The sequence below is a fragment of the Nannospalax galili genome, unplaced genomic scaffold (assembly GCF_000622305.1).
Source record: "Nannospalax galili isolate Female #2095 unplaced genomic scaffold, S.galili_v1.0 scaffold259, whole genome shotgun sequence".
Taxonomy (NCBI): Eukaryota; Metazoa; Chordata; class Mammalia; order Rodentia; family Spalacidae; genus Nannospalax; species Nannospalax galili.
In genome coordinates, this window is record NW_008344750.1 from 3,456,637 (window position 1) to 3,484,011 (window position 27,375).

The following is a 27,375-nucleotide window of genomic DNA, read 5'->3' on the forward strand; positions in this document are numbered from 1 at the left end:
CTTTTCCTGCTTCAGTGTCTGGAGTCTGATTACAGGCATGTACCACCATGCCTAACTTTAAATGAAAAAAACAGTCAGGCAAACAATAACAAAAACCCCAGGTACCCCATAACAACAATAAAAAGTCATTCAATATTGTAGTATTCCCTAAGGATCTAGGTGTCCTTTTGTCTTGATATCTGTAATATAATAACTGAGTATAGAAATGAATGAACAAACAGTAAGGAATCAGGTCTTTTACTAAAAGGTTGAAGAAGGGGCTAGGATGGGACGATAGCTCAGTAAAATGCTTGCTGCATAAGCACAAGCACCTGAATTTGATCTCTAGCACCCACATAAAAAGCCAGGCATGGTGGCACATACTTATAATTCCAACACTGGGGAGATAGAGACAGAAGGATCTGGGGCTCTGCCCAGCAGCCTAGCCTAACCCATCAGCCCCAGGTTCCAGTGAGAGATCCTATCTCAAAAAACAAGGTGGAAGCTGGAGAGATGGCTCAGCAGTTAAGAGAATTTGGTGCTCCTGCAGAGGATCTGGGTTCAGTTCCAAGCACCCACTTTGGGTGGCCTGAAATTGCCTGTAACTTCAGTTCCAGGAGATCTGATACTGTCTTCTAGCCTCCAAGAGCACTAACACACATGTGGTATACATACACACACATAAAATAATAAATAAATCTTTAAAACAAAAAAAAAAAAACCCAAAACATACACACCAAGGTGGACAGGTTTGAAGAACACCCAAGGTTGACAGCTGGCCTCCATGAACACAAATATGTATGTGCACATGCACACACATACCCATACACATAAACACAAACATACAAATACACACACATGAACACAAACATACAAATACATAAACACAAAAGACTAAAGAAACCAAACTGTGAATTATTTTTTTAAAAATAAAATAGAAGCCAGGCATGGTGGCACGCATACCTGTAGTCCCAGCACTCGGGAGGCAGAGGTGGGCAGATCTCTGTGAGCTTAAGGCCAGCCTGGTCTACACAGCGAGTTCCAGGACAGCTGGGACTACAGGGAGACCCTGTCTCAAAAAGACAAAAAAAAAAAAAATAGAGCCGGGCATGGTGGTGCAGGCCTTTAGTCCCAGCATTCCGGAGGCAGAGGCAGGCAGATCTCTGTGAGTTCAAGGCCAGCCTGGTCTACATAGTTGAGTTCCAGGACAGCAGGGGCTACAGGGAGACCCTTATCATCTGGACTTTGGACTTTGTGTGGTTTTTAACCAGTTACTATCATTCTCCAGGGAACTTGAAGCCAGATAAAACCAAATAACAACAAATGTAGGAATTCTCATTGATCTTACCCATGTAGGTACACCTAGGAAACAGAGTGCCACAGAAATGAATGTTCTTTTTCCTGAAGAGTCTCAACAAGAAAAGTGGAAATCCACAGCCCAAGATGTTTCTCCTTGCATCCTGAAACCCACCAACCGGTGCTAACTGACATTGGCAGTGCCTTCTACTCTGAGCTGAGTAGTCAACCCCCAAACCATCAGAGTGTGTGTTAGGCTTACTCTGGCAGGCAGGAATATCACAGTACTTCCAGTAGACACCATCCTCATGTTCAGCAACATAGCACCAGGGGCTCACGTCTCCATCTGGATTTCTGTTGGGGATAAGGAGGGACATATTGATGACACAGCTTGTGCTTTAAGTCATCTGTCTCACTGCTTTTCAGAAAAGGAATTACTTTGAGTTCCATGTTACCTCTAATAACCGGTATGTATTTCAATGTCCTCTGTTATCAAAAAGGAAAACATGAGCTGGGCATGGTGGCTCATGCCTATAATCCTAGCACCTGAGAGGCTGAGACAGGAGAATCGCCATAAGTTTGAGGCCAGCCTTGGCTACATAGCAAGTACCAGACCAGCCAAGGCTACATAGCAAGACACTGTCTCAAACAAACAGAACTATAGATAACACAATCCTATATTTTTAAAAAGGTATATATTTAGGGAAAGCTATACTCTAAATTCTTGAAAATATTTATCTCTAGGTGATATGACTATTAGTAATTTAAAACTTTTTCTTGGGGGCTGGAGAGATGGCTTAGCAGATAAGAACACTGACTGTTCTTGCAGAAGACCCAGGTTCAAATCTCAGCACCCATATGGCAGCTAACAGTTGTCTGTAACTCCAGTTCCAGGGGATTCGACAGTCTCTTCTGTCCTCCGCAGGCATTGCACAACACGGGTGCACTTACCTACATGCAGGCAATATAGGCATACACACAAAATAAAAATAATAAAATATTTTAAAAAACATTTTTCTCTTCTAGTTTTTTCTATTATCTTGAACAATGAACATTCCAAGTATATAATTTTTATTTTATTTCATTTATTATTTTTATTTTATGTGTATAAGTGTATTGTTTGCATGTAAGTGCATCCCTGTTATGCAATGCCTGGGGAGGTTAGAAGAGGGTGTTGGAAACCTTGGAACTGGAGTTATGAACAGTTGTTAACTGCCATGTGGATGCTGGGAACTGAACCCTGGTCCTCTGCAAGAGTGCTCTTAAGTGCTGAGCCATCTCTCCAGTCCCCCAAGTATATAATTTTTAAATAGCAAAATGAATTCACATGACATAGACTCCAGTGACAAGCTTGTACCAGCAACAAGCTGTTCATCTCACATTTGACAGAAATAAGATCTTCTACTTCATCAAAATACAGATTTAAGCCTTTAAGCCCAGCACACCTTTAATCCCAGCAGTCGATGAGACAAAGGCAGGCAGATCTCTGTGAGTTCAAGGCCAACCTAGTCTACATGGTGAATTTCAGGCTAGCTGGGGCTACCAGGAGACCCTGTCTCAAAAAGACCAAAAAAAAAAAGTACAGACTCCACAGAGGTCCCTGAAGAAAGTTATACAGGCATCAGTTAGAACCTGTGTCCTGTCAGTTACTAACTTCTGATATAGCAATCACATTATTTCATATTTCATCTCATTTATTTACTGAGAACAGCTTAGAATAAATGTCCTTTAGGGTCATTTTGGCGCAGAGACATTGTAACAATAGAGAGTGACACTGATGAAGCAGGTCAACAAATGACAGGGGCTGTTGGACACATAGAAAAAGCCTGCCTCTTTTCACCAATTTCCAAGCCCCTTTTATTTAGACTCAGAATGCAGGAAACTTGACACTCCAGTTAGGCAGGAAATGGGCACAAGGACCCCAACAGGCAGGAGCTTTGGAGCAACCCATCTGGGGCCTGAGCGGATAAGCCTATTGTGTGGCCTAAAAGATAAGCCTCCCCAGGCACAAAAGAGTCTTTCATTTTTTTGTGCCCAAAGGCAGGTGCTAGTGCCAATTCTGCTCTTCCCCATCACTGTCTTCCCTTCTAATCCAGATACTTCAAGCCCAACCCAGAGAAGCCTGTTCCCATCACTCCATAGCTCTCAGACATCTCAGATGTGACTGGGCCTGAAAAGTCACAGAAGACAAACATGGTATCAGGTGTCAACTGAGAAATCAAAGTGGGAGACCTTATACAAAGCCCTTCTTTAAATGGTATTTCACTGTCATTTTCCTCCCTCTATTCAGTATTCAGCTTTGATGTAGTATTGAATAAAGCCCTTAGAAAACACTGTTTGTTATCAATGTCAAAGCAATTCTGAAAAGCTTCAGAATAGCTTAATAAAGAATGAGTAAATCATCCTACTTCTCTGCAGTCCTAAAAAAAAAGGTCTGGACTCTGTGTGATAATCATCAATTATTTCAGCCTCTCCTTTTTGAAGTATAAATTGGTAATTCAGGTCTGATATATTCCATCAAATCAGAGGGCTGCAGTTGGAAGCAGTTGGGGGAAAGGTACTCACAGCCCCCAGGTACTATTATGGGTACAACTCCTGCAAGCCAGTGAGTAAACAAAGATGGGTGACATCTATTAGAAAATTTTTTTTTCTCACTGGAAATTAAAATTTACCTTAAAGTCACACTTAAAAATAATCTTCTGAGAGCTGGGTGTGGTGGCATATGCCCTTGGTCCCAGCACTCCAGGATGCAGAGGCAGGTGGATCTGTGTGAATTCAAGGGCAGCCTGGTCTACATAGTGAGTTCCAGGCCAGCTGGGGCTACAGGGAGACCCTTTCTCAAAAAAAAAAAAAAAAAAGCTACTGAGAAGATTTAAGAAAATTTAGAGAATAACAGAATAAACCAATAGCCAACTACCAAGGACACTTTAGGGGCCAAAGAGTACAGCTCAGTGGTGGAGCACTGCCCTAGCATCACAAAGCAAAATAAAGCAAAACAAAATAAAAGCAACACACAAACAAAAAACCCCCCACACCTGCACACAAAAAACCACTTTAGAATATGAATATAGTAGCTATGTTAAAAAAATCCAAACCGAACAAACAAAAAACAGTTACTCATTTCTCTGCCTAAGCATCCTTCCCAATCCAACTATTCCTATGAATAGAAAAATCAGGAAAGGTAGTGTGTCAAAATGAATTAAGGGAGTGGGACTAATTATGTAGGTGTATGAATGTGTGCCAGTGTGTGTGTGAGAGTGTGTATGCACATGCTCCAAGGTCAACCTTGGGTGTTGTTCCTTAGACACAGTTCACACTTTATTTTTTTGAGAGAGGGTCTCTCACTGGCCTGGAAATTAAGGCCAGCAAGCCCCAGGGATGTGCCTGTCTCTGCCTCCCCAGTACTGGGATTACAAACCCAGTTTTTTTTAATGTGGGTTCTGGGGATCAAATGATGGTCTGTAGGCAAGCACTTTACCAACCTATCACCCTAGCATTTTTTTTTTCTTTCTTTCTTTTTTAAACATTTATTTACTTATTTTTGTGTATGTGTGTCCATGGCACACCTTTGGAGGTCAGAGGACAGCTCTTGGGAACTGGTTCCCTCCTTCCACCATGTGAGTTCTGGGTATCAAATATAGGTCAACATAAGGCTTGGCAGTAAGCACCTTTATCCATTGAACCATCTCACTAGCCTACAATTTTTTTAAAATTATTTATTTATTTATTTATTTATTTAGGTCTTTTTGAAACAGGGTCTCCCTGTACCCCAGCTGTCCTGGAACTCACTATGTAAACCAGGCTGGCCTTGAACTCAAAGAGATCCACCTGCCTCTACCTCCCGAGTGCTGGGATTAAAGGTGTTCACCACCACGCCCAGCAATATTTTATTATTTTTTTATTTTATGTGTATGAGTGTATTGCCTACATGTAAGTGAGTGCACCCGTGTTGTGCAATGCCTCAGAGGTCAGAAGAGGGCTTCTGATTCCCCTGGAACTATAGTTAAGGATAGTTCGTGGCAGCCATGTGGGTGCTGGGAATCAAACCCTGGTCCTTTGCAAGAGCAGTCAGTACTCTTAACTGCTGAGCCATCTCTCCAGCCCCATGAGTTTTTATTTATACTAAAAATTAATTTGTAGAACTTTGAAAATAAAATGAAGAATTAAATAATGAGCACGTTAACTTCAATAAAATTAAAAGGGCTGGAGAGGAGGCTAAGCAGTTAAGAGAGAGTACTGATCTTCCAGAAGACAGAGATCTCTTCTCAGCACCCATGTTGGGTGGTGTGGGGACCTAAAGGCCCCGCCTTGCCAAGATGGTGCCGAGAGGAAGTTACTGGTGTGCGGCCTGACTTGTTTTGAAGATCATCGGATTGGATGCCTCCATAAGCTTTCATGGACTCCTGCCTGCATGCATGCATTGACCTTTAAGCTGATTGGAGAACTATGAGGGGGTGGGGGAATTATAAGCACCCTGCCCTGCTGTAACAAACAAGTTCCTGCTTGACTAGACTCCCCGTTGCATCTGATTGTTCCTGGTGCTGGGGGCATCAGGGGCTGGTGAACGGCACGCTTACTCATCCCCAGTCATCCTTGCGCTGGGGTCGCAGGCTCGAACCCCCCACAACTGGCGCCCAGCATGGTGCTCGAAGGTAGGTGAAAGGAAAAGGATCAGGGCCAATCAAGAGTCCAGGGTAAGCGAGACCTGAAAAGATGGGTAACGCAATTAATAAGCTTGAGGACCCAGCACTTAAGGCACTGAGAGATATGCTTAAAGTAGGGGGTTGGATCTGTCAGATCCGGCAGCTCAAAAGGTTTGGGCAGAGGCCGTCCATTTGGCTCCCTGGTTACTTGGGGCTAATGTTTGGGGATACATGGAAACGTGTGGAACACCTAGCTCAACAAAGGGAGGTTCAATTGGGGATGGATCTGCCGCTGGGGTTCTACCCTACTATCTTGGCCTTAAAGGCATGCTTTTGGCCTGAGAGCCCTAAACCCTCAGCGCCACCTCCTGATGAGCCTTCAGAAACCTCAGCACGGAAATCATGGGAAGAGCTTGAGGAAGAACACAGAAATGCAACAGAAGTGAAACCAAAAGCGGCCAAAGTAACAAGTGGCACTTCAGGTGTGCCCTGGCCAACTTCAGGGCTTCCTGGGACCCATGAAAACTGTCCCCATTCTCAGGACCTATGGCTTCCTTTTTCAGATGGAGAGCAAAAATACAGGGAGATAAACAAAAATGATCCTGGGGATCGGCCGCCCTCTTATCCTGGCCCTGCTCAGGAGGCTTCTGTGAGGCCACGGGTGGAAGCGAATCCTATTAATGTAAACCCAGGAGGCACTCACCCTGACTCCTGGTATCCCTGGGAGGTGAAGGATTTAAAGGAATTAAAAAAGGTGGTGGCTGAGGATGGCCTGGGATCACCCTGGGTAGATACTCTCCTCCAAGGCTTGGCTCATGAGCGGTGTACTACAAAGGATTGGCTGGACCTCGCCAAAGCAGTCCTTCCTAGCCCCATATATATTAAATGGTGTGCCCTCTTTAAGGAGGAATGCAGGATACAGGCTGAGAGGAATGCAAGTGCCAACTCACCTGTCCCCATTACTTTTGGGATGTTGTCTGGTTCAAGTGACTGTTATGCCACAGGGGCGTAACAGTTGGGCATTCCAGCCCCATATACAGAACACGTCAGGGTCATAGGATTAAATGCTTGGAGAAAATTGGACGAGGGGTCTACTGAATCCCCCCTCGCAGAGATTAATCAAAAGCCTTGTGAACCCCTCTACGAGTTTATAGACAGAGAAGAGCTTAAAATGAAAAGTATCCCCAGGCCCACTGAGGGAGCAATTCACTAAGCTCCTGATATGGGATGGAATGGACACTGATCATAAGATAGCCTGTACTGGCCTTAAAGACAGGTCCATGGGACAATGGATAATTGCCTCCAAGGAGGTGGGAACCCAGAGGGGGCAAACCAAAGCCATGGCTGCTGTCTTACAGACACAAACAGAGGCTCTGACCCATGCCCTAACCCAGGCATTTAATTCACTTAATCTGGGACAGCAGGTAACAACGGGGCCTAGAGGAATAGAAGGCCCATGTTTTGGCTGTGGCCAGACAGGCCATATTAAAAGAAATTGTCCTCAGTGAGAGAACCGGCCTAAGCCTGGAGGTGGGATATCAAAAAGACCCCCATCTATGCCCTGTCCCCGGTGCCACAAAGGGTTCCATTGGCAGAAGGATTGTAAATCCAGATTTGATATGGAAGGAAAGCCTTTAAATTAAACGGGGGGCAGCCTCCAGCCCCATTAACAAAAGGAGGACTTCCCCATGATCGGCTACATTTACAATGCCCTAAAGGAGGAGTTGGGAGAGGCGAAAAACTTATGGCGAATTGGACAGTCATTATTATCCCTGGTGTGAGGCCCAAGATGGATCTTGAAATAGATGGCAAGAGATTTTGCTGCCTAGTGGACACGGGGGCAGATAGGACCATTATTAGAAAGGAGGGGGGTCCCATCATGATGGCACCTAGTTTCTGGGCCCCAAATCCTAGGTGTGGGAGGATACACCCCATCAGAGGAGACTTGAGAATGGCTCACCTGGCAGGATGCAGATGGAGCTAAAGGAGAGCTGTGACTCCTGGTGGCGGCAGGGTTATCCGCCAACCTCATAAGACAAGATATTTTGGGGGATGCACAGGCCTGCATAACCACTGATAACAAGGCCTTTTATGATGACCATTTGGACCTTGAAGAGTCTGATAGGCTTCCCGAGTCAGCAACTCAGGGGTTGTCTTTCTGTATCAATTAAAGGGGGACCCAAAAAAAGAGCATTGGGCTCACCCCCAATTCTAGGGGCCACTGCCCCTCAGGTTCCAGCTATCCGATGGTCCCCTGGGTCACCAGTATGGGTGGAGCAGTGGCCATTGCCTGAGACAAAGTTGTAGGCCTTGAAGGAAATTGTACAGGAACAATTGGCTACGGTTGGGCCATATCTGACCTTCTATAAGTCCATGGAACACACCTATCTTTGTTATTAAGAAAGCCTCTGGCAAATGGAGAATGTTGCAAGACTTGCGTAAAGTCAATGCTAGAATGACCCTAGTGGGTACACCCTTAAGGGGAGATCCCTGCTATCTCCTCACATTTATTTCTTATAGTTATGGACATTAAAGATTTTTTTTCTATCCCTTTACAACCCCAAGACTGTGAAAAATTTGCTTTCTCTGTGCCTTCCACCAACTTTAAAATGCCTGATGAGAGGTATGAATGGACTGTTTTACCCCAAGGTATGGCCAATAGCCCATCATTCTCCCAAAGCTATGTGAAGACCTTTTTGGGGCCTGCTCACTTGCTGCCACGTTGCCACATGACACTGTGTACGTTTATATGGATGATATAATCTTGGGAGCTCCAAGCCTCCAACAATTAGAAGAGTTATATAAGGTTACTCAGAAATGTCTACAGACAGGCAGACTCCATGTATCCACTGATAAAATATACACTGTTGCTCCCTTTAAAATTCTGGGAACCACACTCTCTTTGGAAGGAGTAAGCCCTTTAAAACCACAACTGGCTGTCAAGCCCACTGTAACCCTGACAGAGTTACAAAAATTATTAGGAGAAATTAATTGGCTACAAGCCTGGATGCCTATTCCCACTGAGACTCTAAGACCACTGTTTCAGATGCTAGTACGAAAACAGCCTTCAAAACTAATTCACCTGGCTCCTCAACACCTGGACATCTTACATGAGGTCCAGGATGCCCTGGACCGAGCACAACTTGCCCGGTACACACCTAGTAAAGATCTTGAGTTATGGATACTCTCTGGTGAGACCCTGATGACATCCATCCTTACGCAGGACGGGAAGCCCCTTCAATGGGTGCATGCCTCTCTGGGAGGCGTACCACAGGTTTACACACCCATGGATCAACTGGTTGACCTGATTGAGAAAGGATGTGATGTAGCTCTGAGATATTATGGCATAGACCCTCTTAAAATTATTATCCCCTATTGGCTTAGGATTTTGAATGGCTCTGCAGAAATAACCAAGTAGCCATAGCCTTGGAAGGGTTCCTGGGGAATTTGGACTGTCATTATGACCCTCATAAATGGGTGACCTCCTTTCGCGCCCTCTGTTGGGACGCTCCCCGGCTCTTTGTCAGGGAGCCCTTAGTGAAAGCCTACAATGTTTTCACTGACGGGGGCAGATTTGGAGCTGCAGTGGTAGTATACCCGGGGGCAGATGAGAAACCAAAAAGATATGTCCACACTTATGATGGCTCAGCTCAATTCAAGGAACTCATGTCCATTGCTTTAGCATTATCAAAGGTAAGTGAGCCCATGAATTTGTTTTCTGACAGTCTGCATGTAGTCAATCTTCTTCCAGGGCTATTAGGTTCTCATATCCGGTTGGATGGGAACCCCATTACTCCCTTGATGATTCAGACTCTTATGCTCCTTAAAGAGAGAGAAGCCCCTATTTTCTTACAGCATCTTAGGGGGCACCAAGGATTCCCTGGGCTTTTATCCCAAGGCAATGCAGAGGCAGACAAGGTGGCTTCCACCCAGGTTCTGTCAGCAGGCCTGAATGAAGCTCGGGGGTTACATAAACTCACTCATGTAAGTTGGTGGGGACTTCATGAGAGGTTTCCTCAAGTTCCCATCAAGGACCTAAAGAAGATTATACATACCTGTAAGTCTTGTCAACCCTTGACTCAAGCTCAGTTCCTTATGGCAAACGGATGTCACACACTATGCTCCTTTTGGAAAACTTAAGTATATTTTTGTGTCCATCAACACATTCTCTCATACCTGCTGGGCTACCAATCATACAGGAGAGAAGTCTAAACATGCTCAGTCTCATTTTCTCCAGTGCTTTGCTATGTTGGGATTGCCCCAAAGAATTAAAACTGATAATGGACCATGTTTTGTGAGTAAAAATTTACAAGATTTCTTTTCACTTTGGGGAATTCAATACAATACAAGAATTCCCTACAATCCCCAAGGTCAAGCCATTGTAGGACTCAACCATCAAAACCTAAAAATTCAATTACAAAAACAAAAAGGGGGAATAAGCCCCCACCAACAGTTGGGTATGGCCTTATTCACAATTAATATTCTTAATTTTCAAAAAAATCAGTTGGAATCCCGGTTTCAGAAGCACTCGAGATGACAGGAACAGAGACCTGAGGTACAGGTAAGGTGGAAGGACCCCATTACGGGGCAATGGACAGGCCCAGATCCATTGTTAACCATGGATCGAGGCTTTGGCTGTGTCTACCCTACAGGAGATTCAAACCCCGTATGGGTGCCTGAAAAAAACCTTAAGTGGGTAGGCCAGGATCCGACTGACTAGCATGACGGTCCGTGGACAATATTTCATGAGACAAAATTCCTCTCTTTATATCACAGAGGCAAGGAGACAACTGGCTGATTGGCTAAAAGGTCCATCTGGGGTGAAGGACCCAGTTCCTTGGCTTCATTGCCAGTCAGCCTCTTTGCCTTTTAATCTATGACTCAAGAAATCATTAGTCTAAATTATACTCAACTTCCTGTGTTGGACCTTGATTCATCCTTTGTAACTCAGGTGTGGGAACACATGAGGAGGTTTTTTGACCCTAGTTGGCTTGTGGCAGGAATCATTATGGTTGCTTTGTTTCTCTTGATAATGCTTATCTTTAAGTGTCTTTACCAGATAATTCGGCAACAGAGGACCCTTGGAACTGCCATGGCCCACTTCCTCATGATTATGGACTCCCTTAGGAACATACCCCCTCCGGTTGTCCACGCTGGGCTAACCGAGTTAGGCAGAGACTAAGACCGTCACGGGCTGGCATTACCCATGTGGCTGCCCTTAATCATGACGTATTTTTAGCCAAGGACAGGTAAGATGTCCCATGACAAGCACTCCTAAGACAGGACATGCACATGGCCAGGTGCATGGTCCAATGACGGGCAAGTCTTGGTTAGAGGTGACACAACCTAAGACAGGCAAAAATGCATAAAATTAGAAGAAGGAGATAGCCATCTCTCCTCAGGGAGCCATCTATGAGATGGGTTACCCGTGAAATAAAGTCAGTTCGGCCTTATAAAATAAAAATAAAAGGGGGAGATGTGGGGACCTAAAGGCCCCGCCTTGCCAAGATGGTGCCGAGAGGAAGTTACTGGGGTGTGGCCTGACTTGTTTTGAAGATCATCGGATTGGATCCCTCCATAAGCTTTCATGGGCTCCTGCCTGCATGCATGCATTGACCTTTAAGCTGATTGGAGAACTATGAGGGGTGGGGGAATTATAAGCACCCTGCCCTGCTGCAATAAATGAGTTCCTGCTTGACTAGACTCCCCATTGCGTCTGATTGTTTCCGGTGCTGGGGGCGGCAGGGGCTGGCGAGCGGTGCGCTTACTCAACTCCAGTCATCCTTGCGTGGGTATCGCAGGCTCGAACCCCCCGCAGGGTGGCTCAACAACCACCTGTAACTCTAGGGGATCTGAAGCCTCTGGACTCTATGGGCACCTGTACATACCTGTAGACAGACACGTATACATACACATAATTAAAAATAATGAAATAGCCAGGTGTGGTGGCACATGCCTTTAATCCTAGCACTTGGAAGGCAGAGGCAGGCGGACGGATCTCTGTGAGTTCAAGGCCAGCCTGGCCTATACAGTGAGTTCCAGGACAGCTGGGGCTACAGGGAGACCCTGTCTCAGAAAGACTGAAAAAAAAAAAAAAAAAGAAAGAAATCTTTAAAAAATTAAAAAGATGGGGCTAGAGAGATGGTTCAGTGGTTAAGAGCACTAACTGCTCTTGCAGAGGACCCGGGTGAGATTCCCAGGACCCACATGGCACCTACAAACCATCTTTAATTCCAGTTCCAGGGGAATCTGAAGCCCTGTTCTGACCTCTGAGGCACTGCATGACATGGTGCACTCACATACATGCAGGCAATACACTCATACACATAAAATAAAAATAATAAAATATTTTTTTAAAAAATACAAAAGACAGCAAAGTGGGAAGATGCACACAAAAAAATGGTAATACTTTGTAGGCGGGATTTTAAGGAAAGAAGTAAAATGGGAGACTATTTAAATGTTAAGTGCTTGTACCGTTTGAGAACATTTTAGAACAAGCTTTTATTTTGTTTTAGTTTAGTTTTTTAAGACAAGAGTCTCATGTAGCCCATGTTGGCCTCAAATTTACTATGTAGCCAAAGATGACCTTGAACTCTTGATTCTCTTACCTTAACCTCTCAAGTGCTGGGATTACAGGTATGCACAACCATGCCTGGCTTAGAACAAGCTTTTAATACTTTTACAACAAAAAATGAAAAATATAGCAACAGCAAATATTGGAGGACGGTCAGTTAATACAGATTGGGACAAAGGTGATGGAAAGAGCTGAAGGGAAGAACAAAGCAAACATGCACTGCAGACCTGGTAACTTTAAGACAGCCACAAGGGCCCTGGAGTGTTAGCAAGGGTATGTAGAGGGTAGAAGGCAAACAGTGTGGCCCACACAATGCAGAAAAATATGTTGGCTCAGCTGTGTCAACAGTGCCACATGGTTGAGATGCTCATGGGCCAGTGGAACCAGCTCCATGGTGTGGACCTCAGAGTAAGGCTCAGCAATCATTTTTCCCTGTCCTAATGCTCAAGAGGCAGCCTGTGCACCTGTTCTAAGAATGATTAGATTCAACACATTGCTGAACCATGAGTCATATTACCACGATCTTATATAGCTAAGCAGTGCTTGGAATTTTTCCTATGGTTTCTACATATCAGTAAGAATTCATGTATACGTGTGCATGTGCATGTGGAGGCCTGAGGTTGATGCCAGAGTCTTCCTCAGTCAATCAATGAATCAATTGATAAATCTTCACCTTATTCAGGGCCTCACAATGAACCTGGAGCTTGCCGATATGGCTAATCTAGGTAGTCATCTTACTCCAGGAATCCTGTCTCTGCCTTCTGAGTGCAGGAATTACAGGCAGGTCTTCACGTCAATCCAGCATTTACATGGGTTCTTATGATCCAAAGTCTGTCCTCATGCTTGCTCAGGAAGCACTTTAATCGCTGAGCCACCTCCCCAGCCCCCAGTAATTCTTAACTTGCTTTCAATCAGATATCTGAGAATCTTATTAAAGCTGTGGACCATCTCCCCACCCCCTCGCCCAGGAAATCAAAAATAAGCATTTGAAGCACCATGGATATGAAATTAAGAACTCCTGCTGGAAAATGGACAGTGGTAAATGCCTGTAGACATAGCTACTCAGTAGGCTGAAGCAGCAAGATTCTTGAACCCAAGAGTTCAAGGGCAGCCTAAGCAATGTAGCAAAGAAAGACCCTACCTTAAATTAAAAGCCCCTATTAGGGTCAGGGTTGGAGAGGAGATGAAAAGCAAAGGAACACCTTAGTCCACTGAAAAGACGTAAATAGTATAAGTCTAATGAATACAGCTGCTCTCAAGGTTATCCAGGGCTGGCTAGAGGCAGAATAACTTCCATAGGCAACTTCCATTGCTAAAAGCAGAGGGAGGTTTGGGTCCCAGATGGTTTGAACACTACATCTTCAGCAACTTTGATGCCTATGAAATGAGCACTGGTGGGAGGGCTGCCGGAGAAAATCCTCCCAAAGAGGTAAGAAAGTGATCAACTAGGACAGTAGTGCTCTGAAAGCCACTATAAAGACAAACCAAGTTGGGGGAAAAAGCAGAGAGAGAGACAGACAAGCAGACAGGCAGATAGATGGAGTAATTAATTTTTAAAACAATGACATGGCTTTCTGAGTTGGCCAGTAGGGGCCAAGAAACATTCCTGCTGAGCGTGGTGGCACACGCCTCTAATCCCACCACCTGGGAGGCAGAGGCAGGCAGATCTCTGTGAGTTCAAGGCCAATCTGGTTACACAGTGAGTTCCAGGCCAGTTGAGGCTACAGGATGACCCTGTCTCAAAAAAACAATTTAAAAGGAATAAGAAATAGGGCTATAAGGGGCTGTAAGAAGAGACTAGAGATTGTTTTGAAGAACCATGGTCCCACCTTACCTGCAATAGTTATGTTCACCCAGGCCACCTTCCCCATTGGGGTATTTCAGAGTGTTGTATGGATGCTGGAAAGTCTCATTCCAGAACAGACATGGCTTCCCTCCTTGCAATGCTGTCCAGTTCTGTGTTCCCCTGTAATCTGCACCATTGGCTGTGAAACACTCTAGGAGAAAGAAAAGACAGCATACTAATTTTCTGGCAACATTTATAGTTTCCTCCCCCTCTAGTGGATGTTTTATTTGTTTTGTTTGGATCAAGCTAGAAATGGATAGTGTCTTGCTAGATCCTGGGCAGCCTGCAGTTAGCAGAGCTGAGTTGAATGAACCTGAAATGAGGTACCCTGCACACACTGGGTTGTTAGCATCAGCTCTTGGGTCTTTATACACTTTTCCCTAAATCTTAATGAGGATATAAACACAGAGCTGAAATGTACTGGAGCCCATGAAGTGAGCTAGGAAAACCCCCAAATCTAGAAATAGTTGGTAATAAGTCATGTATATGGCATTCTGGGTACTTGGAGGGAGTCACTGCTCTCACCAACGTCTCTATGTGGTAACTAGAACCAGGTCACCAGCTGTAACTGAGCTCTCCCCTACAGTCTGAAAGGCTGAACTGACACTTGGATTTAATAAGACCATCGGATACAGCAATGCTTTGGAATCCCAATCACACAAATCTGGGAATGACTCACATTCCCTGGTAATGAGGAACAGTCTTCCGAAAGCTGAGGCAGAAGCGCAACAAAACAAGCGGGCAAGGGAGGGTGGGGGGGTGCCATTTTCTCTCACCTCCTCTTGAAATTCTTTCCTATAGAATTTGCTGAAAAATGGTCTCAGGTCCCATTTCATGAAATGACAAATCCTTGCAGGTATATCCATGCACTCTGAAAATCTGTTTCTCAGACTCTGGGGGATGGGGACTGAGGCTGACGGGCTTCCCCACACATATTGTATGCATTAAACTCACAGAGGTTCATGAGAAAGGCACAGTACAAAGAACAATTTTTTTTTTTTAATTAGCTTAGTTGAAACTGACAGATAGAAGCACTTCAAACACTTCTTTAAGCTGTATCACTAGAACCCTGACATTCTGGGGGAGCTACATCAACATTCTTAGCTTTACTTCTTTCCTTTTCCTGGCATGCAGTGACCTATAACTTCCGGTGTTAAGGGCTCAACACTGTCTCCCGCTGGAAAGTGCATGTGCCCCCTCTAGACTAATAGGCATAGGAACAACATGAACACATCTCTATTCCACAAGCTAGTTCTTTCAATATTTAAAAACTATCCACAGAACATCTCTCTTCCTGTACCATCTTCCTCCCACCAGCTAGGCTCTGGGTTTTGTCTGGAATGGTACCATTTTATCGACAGTCAAAATAATCTGGAATTCTGGGATATACAAATCTCTAGCAATTTATCATATTTAGTGCAACGCTCATGCATTGCAGTAAGTGGGACTTCCCAAGCACCATGATGACTTTCTACCAGGGGTCAGCAGAAACAAAACAGTTCAAAGGTAAGCATAGCATGACACACACTAAACCAAAAGGCTTTGCTTTGGCTTGGCTTATACTGCTGCTGACCAGCTGTGCAACCTTGAAGGAATCACCACTGTCCAGATGAGTTTTAGTGTCTACATAGTGTTTCACTGTGGGCCAAGGTCTGTTTCAACTCACCACCAATTCAGGAGAAAGGCATCCTTATTACATTCCACTTTATACAGGAAGTAGCTGGGGCACTTGAACACATCCTGCAAGACTCTAGCAGAACTCCTTCATTGTCAACCTCACTCTTCCACCTTTTCTCCCTTAGCCCACTTCCCCACTCATCAGCAAGTCCTGTTTACTTTCCCAAATATATGTCCTGAAACTCCCTTTCCTTCTCCACCTTCAGCACCACTTACCATGAATGTACAGTTTAGGCCTCAACATTTCCTTTTTTGTTGCACAACCCAATCTCCATACAGAACTCAAAGATGCCAGGAGAATGAAGATTCGTGGAGTAAAATCCAAAGTCTTATGGGTATCTGCAAGGCCTTTCTAACCTAGCCCCAGCTCTTTCCTTGGTCACTATATATCAAGCCACACTTGCTTTTAATTCTGGAAACACACCAAGCTATTTACTGCCCAAATGTTCTTTCTCTAATATTTTCCATTGAAGGAAAAATGTTATCTCCTCAGAAACCCCTTCTTATCACTTCTGTTCCTCTTTTTCTGCCTTTTGTTTGTTGCATAGCACTTATTATCACTAGAAATATGTTCATCCCCCTATATCCATAGCTTCCACATCCACTGATTCAACCAACCATAGATTTAAAGTGTATGGTATATACCAGAGCCCTATTCCAATCCAGGGCTAGAGTGGAATCTGGGAACTTGTATTAATAAAATGTTGCCTGCCGGGCATGGCAGTGCACGCCTTTAATCCCAGCACTTGGGAGGCAGAGGCAGGCGGATCTCTGTGAGTTCAAGGCCAGCCTGGTCTACATAGCGAGTTCCAGGTCAGCTGGGGCTACAGGGAGACCCTGTCTCAAAAAGACCAAAAAAAAAAAAAAAATGTTGCCCAGGTAACTATGTTCAGGTTTGGAGTCACAAGACTAGATGATTCTATAAATATCAAGGTAAATTTTGTCACCTGCTAGAATTTTAACTGCTGTGTTAAACATCTTTCTGATCAATCTGATCTTATACCTGAAAATGTTAGGTTGCAAGCCTTGAATATAGACAATAAAGTGTGGGGATGGGGGTTGTGAGATCTGTTCCTAGCACCAAAGTCAGGAAGTTTATAAATTGCCTATAATTTCAGGTCTAGAAGATGTGACATGCTCTTCTGGCCTCTGTGAGCACCAGCACATGCATGGCATACACTCACATAGGCACAGACACATACACATAAATAGAAATAAAAATAGATCCTTTTAAAATGTGGCAAGAGAGCTGGGTATGGTAGAACACACCTATAATTCCAGTACTTAATCAGAAATTCTGGGTACATCCTTAGCTACATAGCTAGTTCAAGTCCAGGCTCCATGAAACCCTGTTTTTTTTTTTTTTTTTTTTTTTTTTGGGTATGAGGGTATTGCCTGCATGTAAGTGGGTGCACCCGTTTTTTACAATACCCCGGGGGTCAGAAAGGGGCTTCAGATTCCCCTGGAACTGGAGTTAAGGATGGTTTGCAGCTGCCATGTGGGTCCTGGGAATCTAACCCAGGTCCTCTGCAAGAGCAGTTGGTGCTCTTAACCGCTGAGCCATCTCTCCAGCCCTGAAACCCTATCTTAAACAAACTCACTCAAGAATGACTCAAAAGCTATCAAAACAGGTTTCAATGGATGGCCTTAGCAATACACAGCAACCTGTGGATCATGCTCTCATTCACATGTGGCAGTCCTAACAGTCTCAACCCTAGAGGGGTTGAGATGTCATCTGACAACAGGAATGGGACAGTACAGACTTGTTTTTCTTAGATCAGCCTGTTTTTCTCAGATCTACTCTTTTTAGTTTTTTGAGACAGGGTCTCTTATAGCCCAGACTATCCTGAAACTCACTATATATGTAGCTGAAGCTAGCCTTGAACTCCTGATCCTTTTGCTTCCACCTCCCCAGGGCTAAGACCACAGGTGTGGGTCACTACACCTGGCTCTAGGATCTGCTCTTAATCTCTGTACTTTGGGGAAACTAAGCAACCATACTAGATTAACTAAGCAACCAGACTAGATTTTAATGATTTTTTTTTAACCAGACTTGCCAAATGCATGCTAATGGTGAGGAAAAACAAAACAAAAAACCCCAGAGTGCTCCAGATTTAAAGTCATCTGTGCATCTTGACTTCATCAGAATACTAGGGTGTGGACTAGATAAGGAGGACTCAGCCTTCTTCATTTTCTACCAAGTTTTGGCTAGATAAGCAAGGAGTGGCTCAAACAACAAAATCACCAGTCCCTTGTATATTTACATTTCCAGTGAAGGGAATGATTGAAGGCAAGAGACCTAAAGTCTAGGATATTATTCACTAGTTGATCCAACAAACACTTATTTGGCACTTCATATATGCACTGGAATCACAATGGGGAATAAAGAGCCTGTGCTCATGGAGTTCCCATGCAAACAGGGGAGATGGGCTCATAATAACCAGAATCAACATCAGATAGTGGTAGGTGCTATGAATATGGTCAGGGAGAGTCTGGAGAGGAGCAGACTTGAGCTGAGATGTAAAGGAAACAAAGCCCCAGCCAGTAGCAAGGCGCTCAGCAAGTGCCTGGTCTTCCCTGACTGAGGGGGGGAAAGGGAGCAAGCAGGGAAGGGCAGGTAAGGCCAGGACAGGTAAGGTCTTGAGAGTTACACAAGACACAGGGAAAGAGGAAAGAAAAACATGCAACAAATTGTTTTTTCCTAACCAAAATCCAGCTGTAAATATGATAAAACATCTTTATATATGACACTGAAATTGTATAATTCAATATTTACAGTTATTGTGAGGGCAATATGAGTTAATACATTCACTGCATTTTTTAAAAATTGGGGGGTATTTACTTTTATTTTATGTGTATGAGTGTTTTGCCTGCATGCATGTAAGTGCACCAAATTCATGCAAACCCAGACAGCCAGAAGGCATCAGATCCCCTGGAACTGGAGTTACTGAAGGTTGTCAGCCCCCATGTGGGTGCTGGGAACCGAACCCAGGTCCTCTGCAAGGGCAGCCAGTGCTCTTAACTGCTGAGCCATCTCTCCAGCCCCTATGAATGACATTTTATTTATTCTATTTTTTGGTCTTTTTGAGACAGGGTCTCTCTGTAGCCCTAGCTGGCCTGGGACTCACTATGTAGACCAGGTTGGCCTTGAACTCAGAGATCCACCTGCCTCTGCCTCCGGAGTGCTGGGACTAAGGGCATGCGCCACCAAACCCAGCTTATATGCACTACATTTTAAAATTTCATGTGTAAAACTATAAAGCCTAGCAAGTTCCAGGCTAGCCAATGTTAGCAAGACTCTTATAAAGCCAAAATGAAAACAAAAAAACCCCCCAAAAAACCATACTAGAATGAAACATTTAGTTCATCAAAATGATGAGTACAAGAGGAGAGGGACTCCAATATGTTCTCTAGGCATTCTAGATAGCACAGTGTTATTCCTATGGCCACATCCGTGTGAATCTACAAAAAGGGTGACAATTGCACACATCAAGGGAACGGGTACTGTTCAAAAAGAAACACCCCACAAATGTTACTATGGTAAAATGGGAAGTCCACAGTATTACTCAGTGTGGGGAAGGAAGTACTTCAGTTGTTGGGGCATGACATCAAAGAAGACAAAGGACTTCCTTTCTCTCTTTTACTTCCTGGCCATGAAGGCAGCAGTTTTGTTTTACAATGTGCTCCTGCCATGATGTGCAGCTTTGTCCCAGACTCCAAACTGGGCCAACTGACAGAAAGCTCCCAAACTGTGACCCCAAATAAACTTTCTTTCTAAATTGGTTATCTCAGGTATTTGTTCCAGTAATGGAAAACTGACTAACAAACTGGGTGTGGAGGCCTATGCCTGTAATCCCAAAACTCAGAGGGCTGAGGTAAGAGATGCAATGTGAGTTCCAGGCAAGCCTAGCCTACAGAGCAAGACCCTCTCTCAAAATAAAACAAACCTGGCATGGTAGAGCACTGCTGTAATCCTAGCACATGGGAGGTGGAGGCAGGATCATAAATTCAAGGTCACCCTTGACTATAGAGTCAGTTCAAGGCCAACTTGGAGTACAAGAGACCCTGTCTCAAAACAACCAACCATTCACCCACCTGACTAGTGTACTATTTGTTCAAACTATATAATATTGAGAATGAATGCTTTTTTCATATTAAATCTGGAAGATTCCTGGTTTTCTGCTAGAATTAGTGGCTGGATTCCATATGTGATACTTGTGAGCATCCTTGTTTCTTTTAATCCACCAAAGCTAAGTCTGTGTTCTATGTGAGACAACTCAGCACTTCTGACCATATGTTAGAATAATATGGCTAGTTTTAGCTTCATTTGAAATCAACATGAAAAATACATATTAAATTTAATCCCAGCATATTTGTTTCTTTTTGTTTTTTTGAAACAGGGTCTGATGTAGCTAGACCAGAACTTCTGATTCTCCTGTCTGCACTTCCCAAGAGCTGATATTATAAGTCTGTACCACCACACCTGACTTCTTTTTTGATTTTTCAGTCAGGGTCTCACGCTTGGTAAAGGCAGCCCTCTCAGGTGCTGGACTTACAGGTGTGAGCCGCCATGCCTGGCTACCAATTCCAATTCTTGGAAATATATTTTTATTTATTATTTTTATTTTATGTGTATGAGTGTATTCTCTGCATGTATGTGAGTGCACCCGTGTCGCGCAATGCCTCAGAGGTTAGGAGAGGGTGTCAGATTTCCCTGGTACTGGAGTTAAGGATGGTTCATAGCCGCCATGTGGGTGCTGAGAATTGAACCCTGGTCCTCTGCAAAAGCAGTCAGTGCTCTTAACCGCTGAGCCATCTCTTCAGGCCCCTAATTCCAATTGTTAAAACAAGATACCAGAAAACATTTTTTTGATGATATTATCTTCTGAGTTTTTTAAAATCACATTTTTGCTGGGCGTGGTGACACACACTTTTAATCCCAGCACTTGGGAGGCAGAGGCAGGTGGATCTCTGTGAGTTCAAGGCCAGCCTAGTCTACATAGTGAGTTCCAGGACAGCTGGGGCTACAGGGATACCCTGTCTCAAAAAAAAAAAAAAAAATCACATTTTTATTTATTATGTGTTTGTATGCATGGGTATGGGTGCACTTGTGGAGGTCAGGAGGCAGCTTGCTGGAGTCAGTTCTTTCTTTCCAACATGTGGGTTCTGGGAATTGAACTTGGGTCATCAGGCTTGATAGCAAGCACCTTCACCCACAGAGCCATCTTGCTGGTCCTTCTATTTCTTTTAAAATGTCTATGAAATTTGATAGATGGATAATTTATAGAATAACAAAAGCTCTTATTAGAAGACAGCATGAAAGTATTGTAAAATGTTCATACAGCATCCTTGCTGCTATGGGGGTGTCAGCTAAAGTGGAAACTTGAAGTAACATCTTCCAAGCTTATGTTCCTGGGCAAGCCACCCTTTTCCATCACTCCAAAGCACAATGGCATACTTTTTTAAGTTATGAGTGACCCTGTGGTAAAGGGGTATGTGACCTGGGAAGGCTCCCAACTTTTTCCCACACAGCACCACCAAGGCTATGACAGGATGCTCTTCCAGCTCTTCTCAGGCTCTGAAGAGCACTGACTTCAGCAATCACATGGAAGGGGGGGTTATCAGATCTATGGAGAGGACAACTTAAGGGGACAAAGAGCCCTCTACACACATAGTACATAGTGAGAATCACTGGAGGGTCACTGGAATGAAGGGGAAATGACACTAGGTAAGTAGCTGGCACTGCATGGTTTGAGAAACCACCAGATGCATAGGGCCTTCACTTCTTCCCTGAAATGAGGGGTTTTGACTCAGGTGGCCTTTACTCTAAACTCTAAATAGCTGCAATTTTCAAGATTTAAGAAAATGGAACTGGGGCTAGAGAGATGGCTCAGCAGTTAAGAGCACTGGCTGGTCTTGAAGAGGACCCAGGTTTGAATCCCAGCCCCTACATGACAGCTAACAACTGTTCTTAACTCCAGATCCTGGGGATTCAACACTCTCTTCTGATTTCCTCAGCATTGCATAACACCAGTGCACTTACATCCATGTAGACAGTACACTCATAAACATAAAATAAAAATAATAAATAAAACATTTTTTAAAAAAGAAAATGGGCGGCTGGAGAGATGACTCAGTGGTTAAGAGCACTGACTGCTCTTGCAGAGGACCGGGGTTCGATTCCCAGCATATACGTGGTGGCTACAAACCATCCTAAACTCTAGTTCCAGGGGAATCCGAAGCCCACCTCTGACCTCTGTGGCATTGCACAACACGGGTGCACTCACATACATGTAGGTAATATACTCTTACACATAAAATAAAAATAATAAAATATTTTAAAAAAGAAAGAAAATGGGAGGCCGGGCACAGTGGCGCACACCTTTAATCCCAGCACTTGGAAGGCAGAAGCAGGCGGATGGATCTCTGTGACACTGAGGGCAGCCTGGTCTATATATAGCTGGGGCTATAGGGAGATTGTGTCTCAAAAAAATTTTGAGACTCTGTCTCAAAAAGGCCAAAACCCCCAAAACAAACGAACAAAAAGACTCAAAATACCTACCTTCTATATGGGCCCACTCCACCTGGCACTTAGGTCCTCTGTGGGTACCCATGACATGGGTACAACTGACCTACATGCAGGCAACACACGCATACACATAAAATTTTTTAAAATATTTAATTAAAAAAAATTTTTTTTTTAAATTTAAGCACTCGGGAGGCAGAGGCAGGCAGATCTTTGTGAGTTCAAGGCCAGCCTGGTCTACATAGTGAGTTCCAGGACAGCTGGGGCTACAGGGAGACCCTGTCTCAAAAAGACCCCCCCAAAAAAAATTAAAAAAAAAAAAGAAAAAGCATCTTTAACATAGAAATTGTCAAAGAAAAAGGAAGATGAGGGCCTGGAGAATTGGGTCAGTGGTTAAGAGAAATGGCTGCTCTTGCAGAGAACCTGGGCTCGATTCCCGGCACCTACAATGGTGGCTAACAACCATCTGCAACTCCAGTTCCGGGGGATCTGACCGCCTCTTCTGACCTTCTGACCTTCACAGGCACTGCATGACACTGTACAACACAGGTGCACCTACCTACAATATAGGCATTACACTCATACATATTTAAAAAAAAAAAATTTTTTTTTTTTTTAAAAAAGAAAGATGAAGCTGGGTGTTGTGGCGCACGCCTGTAGTCCCAGCACTTGGGAGGCAGAGGCAGGCGGATCTCTGTGAGTTCAAGGCCAGGCCAGCCTGGTCTACATAGTGAGTTCCAGGACAGCTGGGGCTACAGGGAGACCCTGTCTCAAAAAGACAAAAAAAAAAAAAAGAAAGAAAGATGAGCCAAGGGGCTCAAAAAAGACAAAGATCAAAAAAAAAAAAAAAAAAAAAAAAAAAAAAAAAAAAAAAAAAGATGAGTCAGGCATGTAGTGCATGCTTATAATCCCACCACTCAGGAGGAGCAGAGGGAAAGGAGGATTGCTAAAAGTTCAAGGCCAGCCTTGGTTATATACTGTGTTCTAGGCTCAGCAGGGCTATATAGCAAAATTCTGTCTCAAATAAAACAAAATTGGGGGAGGGTGTACTAAAGGATAATAGAGACTTAAGAGTCACACTGCCTAAAATACCTCATTTAGATCCTGACTGCAGTTAAAAATCACTGAGGAGGGGTGGCTTTCTCCTGAGAAGCCTACACCCACCCTTGGGTATTTTTCTTAAATGTCTCTCTTTTAACACCTGTACTTAAGTCTGTATTGAAATATTTTTCGTTTGTTTTTTGAGGCAGGGTCTTGCTATACATATCAGGCTGGCCTTGAATTTGTGGCAATCCTTCTGCCTCAGTCTCCTGAGAGCTAGGATTATAAGTATGAGCCACAATAACCAGTTAAAAACCTTTTTCTTAATAAACTCCAACTTTGTTTAAAGAAAAATACTGATGAGACAACAGGGTATTTGAACACTTACTAGATATTTGATGGTATCAGATAATTACTACAGTTTTGGTTTCCATAATGGTGCTGTTTACTATGTTTTTGAAAAGAATTCCTATCATTTAGAGATAAGGGCTGAAATACTTATAGATGAGATGATAGAAGATCTGAGATTTGTTACAAAAGAGCCCAGTGGGGAGGGGGAGGTGTAGAATGAAACAACACTGGCCATAGCTAGCCACAGTAATGGTGGACAACAGGTACTAAATGGATGGAACTTTCTTACATTCTATTTTTGTGCATGCTCTAAATCTCATAATAAAAGAACTTTTTCAAGCCATCTTAAAAATAGTTACTGTTTTGTAATAAATGTTCCGTAGCTTCTTTTCAAGAACCACAAACTCAAATCAGCCGAATTTCCAGCCATCTAAAGTCCAGAGAACCATTCATGTATTATGTTCTTGGGTTATATATTAACTATGCAAAATGACCACAGAACAAACTATACATTTGCCCAAAGTAGAATTACCACATAAATAATCATTAAAATTTTTTTAAGCATCAGAAGCTTTTCCATTAAAATACTTCTTATAGTTTCCTTTTCATTTATGGAGATAGCATTCTTTTTTAAAAAAAAATTTATTTATTATTTTTATTTTATGTGCATGAGTGTATTGCCTGCTTGTATGTGAGTGCACCCGTGTCTTGCAAAGCCATAGAGGTCAGAAGAGGGCTTCAGATTCCCCTTGAACTGGAGTTTAGGACGGTTTGTAGCTGCCACATGGGTTGTTGGGAATCAAACCTGGGTCCTCCGGAAGAGCAATCAGTGCCCTTAACTGCTGACCCATCTCTCCAGCCCCGGTAACAGCATTTTTCAAAACAGTAACAGGGATTTGTGGATGTGGTAAAGTGGTACAACATGTGCTTAGCATGTATGAGGCCCTGGTTCAATCTCCAACACAGGTATTTACACATATAATACAACATAGTAACAGGAAAAAAAAAACAAAAAACAAAACATGCTTCCCAGAGTTATTTTAACCAAATATTTCCATTTTTTGTTATGACTTAAAAATTTTATTTATTTATTTATTTATTTATTTATTTATTTATTTATTTATTATTTATTTTCCCTGTAGCCCCAGCTGGCTTAGAACTCCCTATGTAGACCAGGCTGGCCTCGAACTCACAGAAATCCACCTACCTCTGCTTCCCAAGTGCTGGGATTAAAGGCTTGTACCACCACACCAGGCAAATTGATATTTTAATAAAGGGGCTTGAAGTCTTTTATTTGAATATCCAATTTATTCTCTATTAAGACATGAAATACTAAATTATGCAAAAAAAATTCCAGGAAAAACTGAGCCTACAGTAAACATAGGACCAGAGGTTTAAATTCACAAGATGTCATAGAGAGGGCCTTATTATTTGTTAAGCCAAATTTTTAAAAAATGAAGCTGGGAGCCAGGGAAATAGCTCAGTGGGTAAAAGTACATGCCATCAACCCTGACAACCCAAGTTTGACCCCTGGATCCCTCATGGTAGAAGGAGAGCACCACCACCGGCAGTGTCTTTTGACCTTCACACAAGCAGACACACTCTAAATGTAACTTAAAAAAAAATTTTAATGGGGACTGGAGAGATGGCTCAGCAGTTAAGAATACTGGCTGTTCTTGCAGAAGACCTGGGTTGGAATCCCAGCATCCACTAACAAGTGTCCATAACTCCAGTTCCAGGGGATCCGACAGCCTCTTCTGTCCTCCGAAGGCACTGCATGACACGGGTGCATTTACCTACATGCAGGCAATACATGCATACACATAAAAATAAATATTTTTTTAAAAAAATTTTAATGAAGTGGCACATAGCAATATATACCTATAGTCTGAGCATTGGAGATGCAGGAGCAGGAGGATCCCCATAAATTCTAGACTAGCTAGAGCTATGGAGTCAAAAATAAAGAATTTTCCAAACAACAATTGCCAATGCAGAGAAGGTGGCTTGGATGCCACTCTGTCCCGCCTGGCTCTTATCTTGAATATGCTTCCCCACCCACCAGGCCAGCCCACTGGAAAATATGCCTAGGTTGTTACTGTGAAGTGCATATGTTTTGGCCAGGAATAGCAACCATGAATATTCAGCAGTGCTTGAGGAATTCCTATTTATCACTTAGGACATTATGAACACATACAATCATCTAATTGAAGCACAATAGATAGGTTTTTGTTTAGTTCTTTTCTTTTTGGTATGCTGAGGAGGGAACACTTGAGCCTTACACATGTTATGCATACTCTGCCGTCAGCTACATCCTCAGTCCAGAAAGCTTCTGAGAAAAAGAAAGAAAAAAGACAAAAGAAAAAAAGAGCACTAACTTATAACAGCATTTAAGTCTATAACATTGACATTTACAGGGAGATTAAATAAACCTTAGATTAAGAACAGACTCACAAAAACAAAAAACAAACAAACGGAAAAAACAGACTCAGATAGTGAGAAGTCACAGGCTTAACAGAGCTCTAAAACATTTCATTAGTAGCAAAGTTCCTTGAGGAATTTTACTATCAGTGCCAGGAGAACATATTATATCATACAATGATGATGTAAAACATTCATTTATGGACATAAGATGTGAGCACAACGTAATATGTGAGTCATTTATTTATAAATAGGCTGTTCGATCTTGAAATCAGATTTCATATATTTCCATATAAGGAAATAGAAAGCATGACATATTTTCAAGCTCCAAATCCAGCTTTCTGGTGGACATTATCTCAGTTTACTCTAAGACAATTCTAAAAAAAAAACCTCAAAAGGGAGGCTGGAGAGATGGCTGCTCTTACAGAGGACATGGGTTCAGTTCCCAGAACCCACCTGGTAGCTAACAACCAACTGTAACTCCAGTTCCAGAGTATCCAACACTCTTTACTGGCTTCCTCAGGCATTGCATGCGTGTGGTACACTTACATACATGCAGGCAAAATAATACACATAAAATAAATTTTTTAAAAAATTTAGAAAACCTCAAAAAGTCAAAAGGTGGAGTACTTCAAGGCTGGGCCTAGATACACAACACTGTATACCTACAGGAACCAGTGCACCTAAAACAAATCACAGGGTCCCTAGTGCCATAGATGGTGGACTTGAAGTGCTTCAAAGCCCCTAGCACTGCTTGTGAGTTTTTTGTTTTTTATATTTTATTATTTTTATTTTATGTGTATGCGTATAATTGCCTGCATATAGGTAAGTGCACCCATGTCATGCAATGCCTGCGGAGGACAAAAGAAACTGTTGGATCCCCTGGAACTGGAGTTACACATAGTTGTTAGCTGCCATGTGGGTGCTGAGAACTGAACCCAGGTCCTTTACAAGAGCAGCCAGTGCTCTTAACTGCTGAGCCATCTTTCCAGCCCCTTTCTGGCGTTTGAATCTCAGTGCCTGG

The 27,375-nt window shown here is 43.2% G+C and overlaps 1 protein-coding gene across 1 annotated transcript in view; it reads right to left on the minus strand.

The window, feature by feature from the left end:
- Positions 1 to 27,375, minus strand: part of Kremen1 (kringle containing transmembrane protein 1) — a gene marked incomplete at its 5' end in the record, with an annotated part of 109,874 nt that overhangs the window by 52,281 nt on the left and 30,218 nt on the right. The window contains 2 exons of the mRNA XM_017800093.2: positions 1,538 to 1,629; positions 14,327 to 14,489. Of these exons, the coding sequence (XP_017655582.1) occupies positions 1,538 to 1,629; positions 14,327 to 14,489 (255 nt within the window). The remainder of the gene's footprint in view (positions 1 to 1,537; positions 1,630 to 14,326; positions 14,490 to 27,375) is intronic.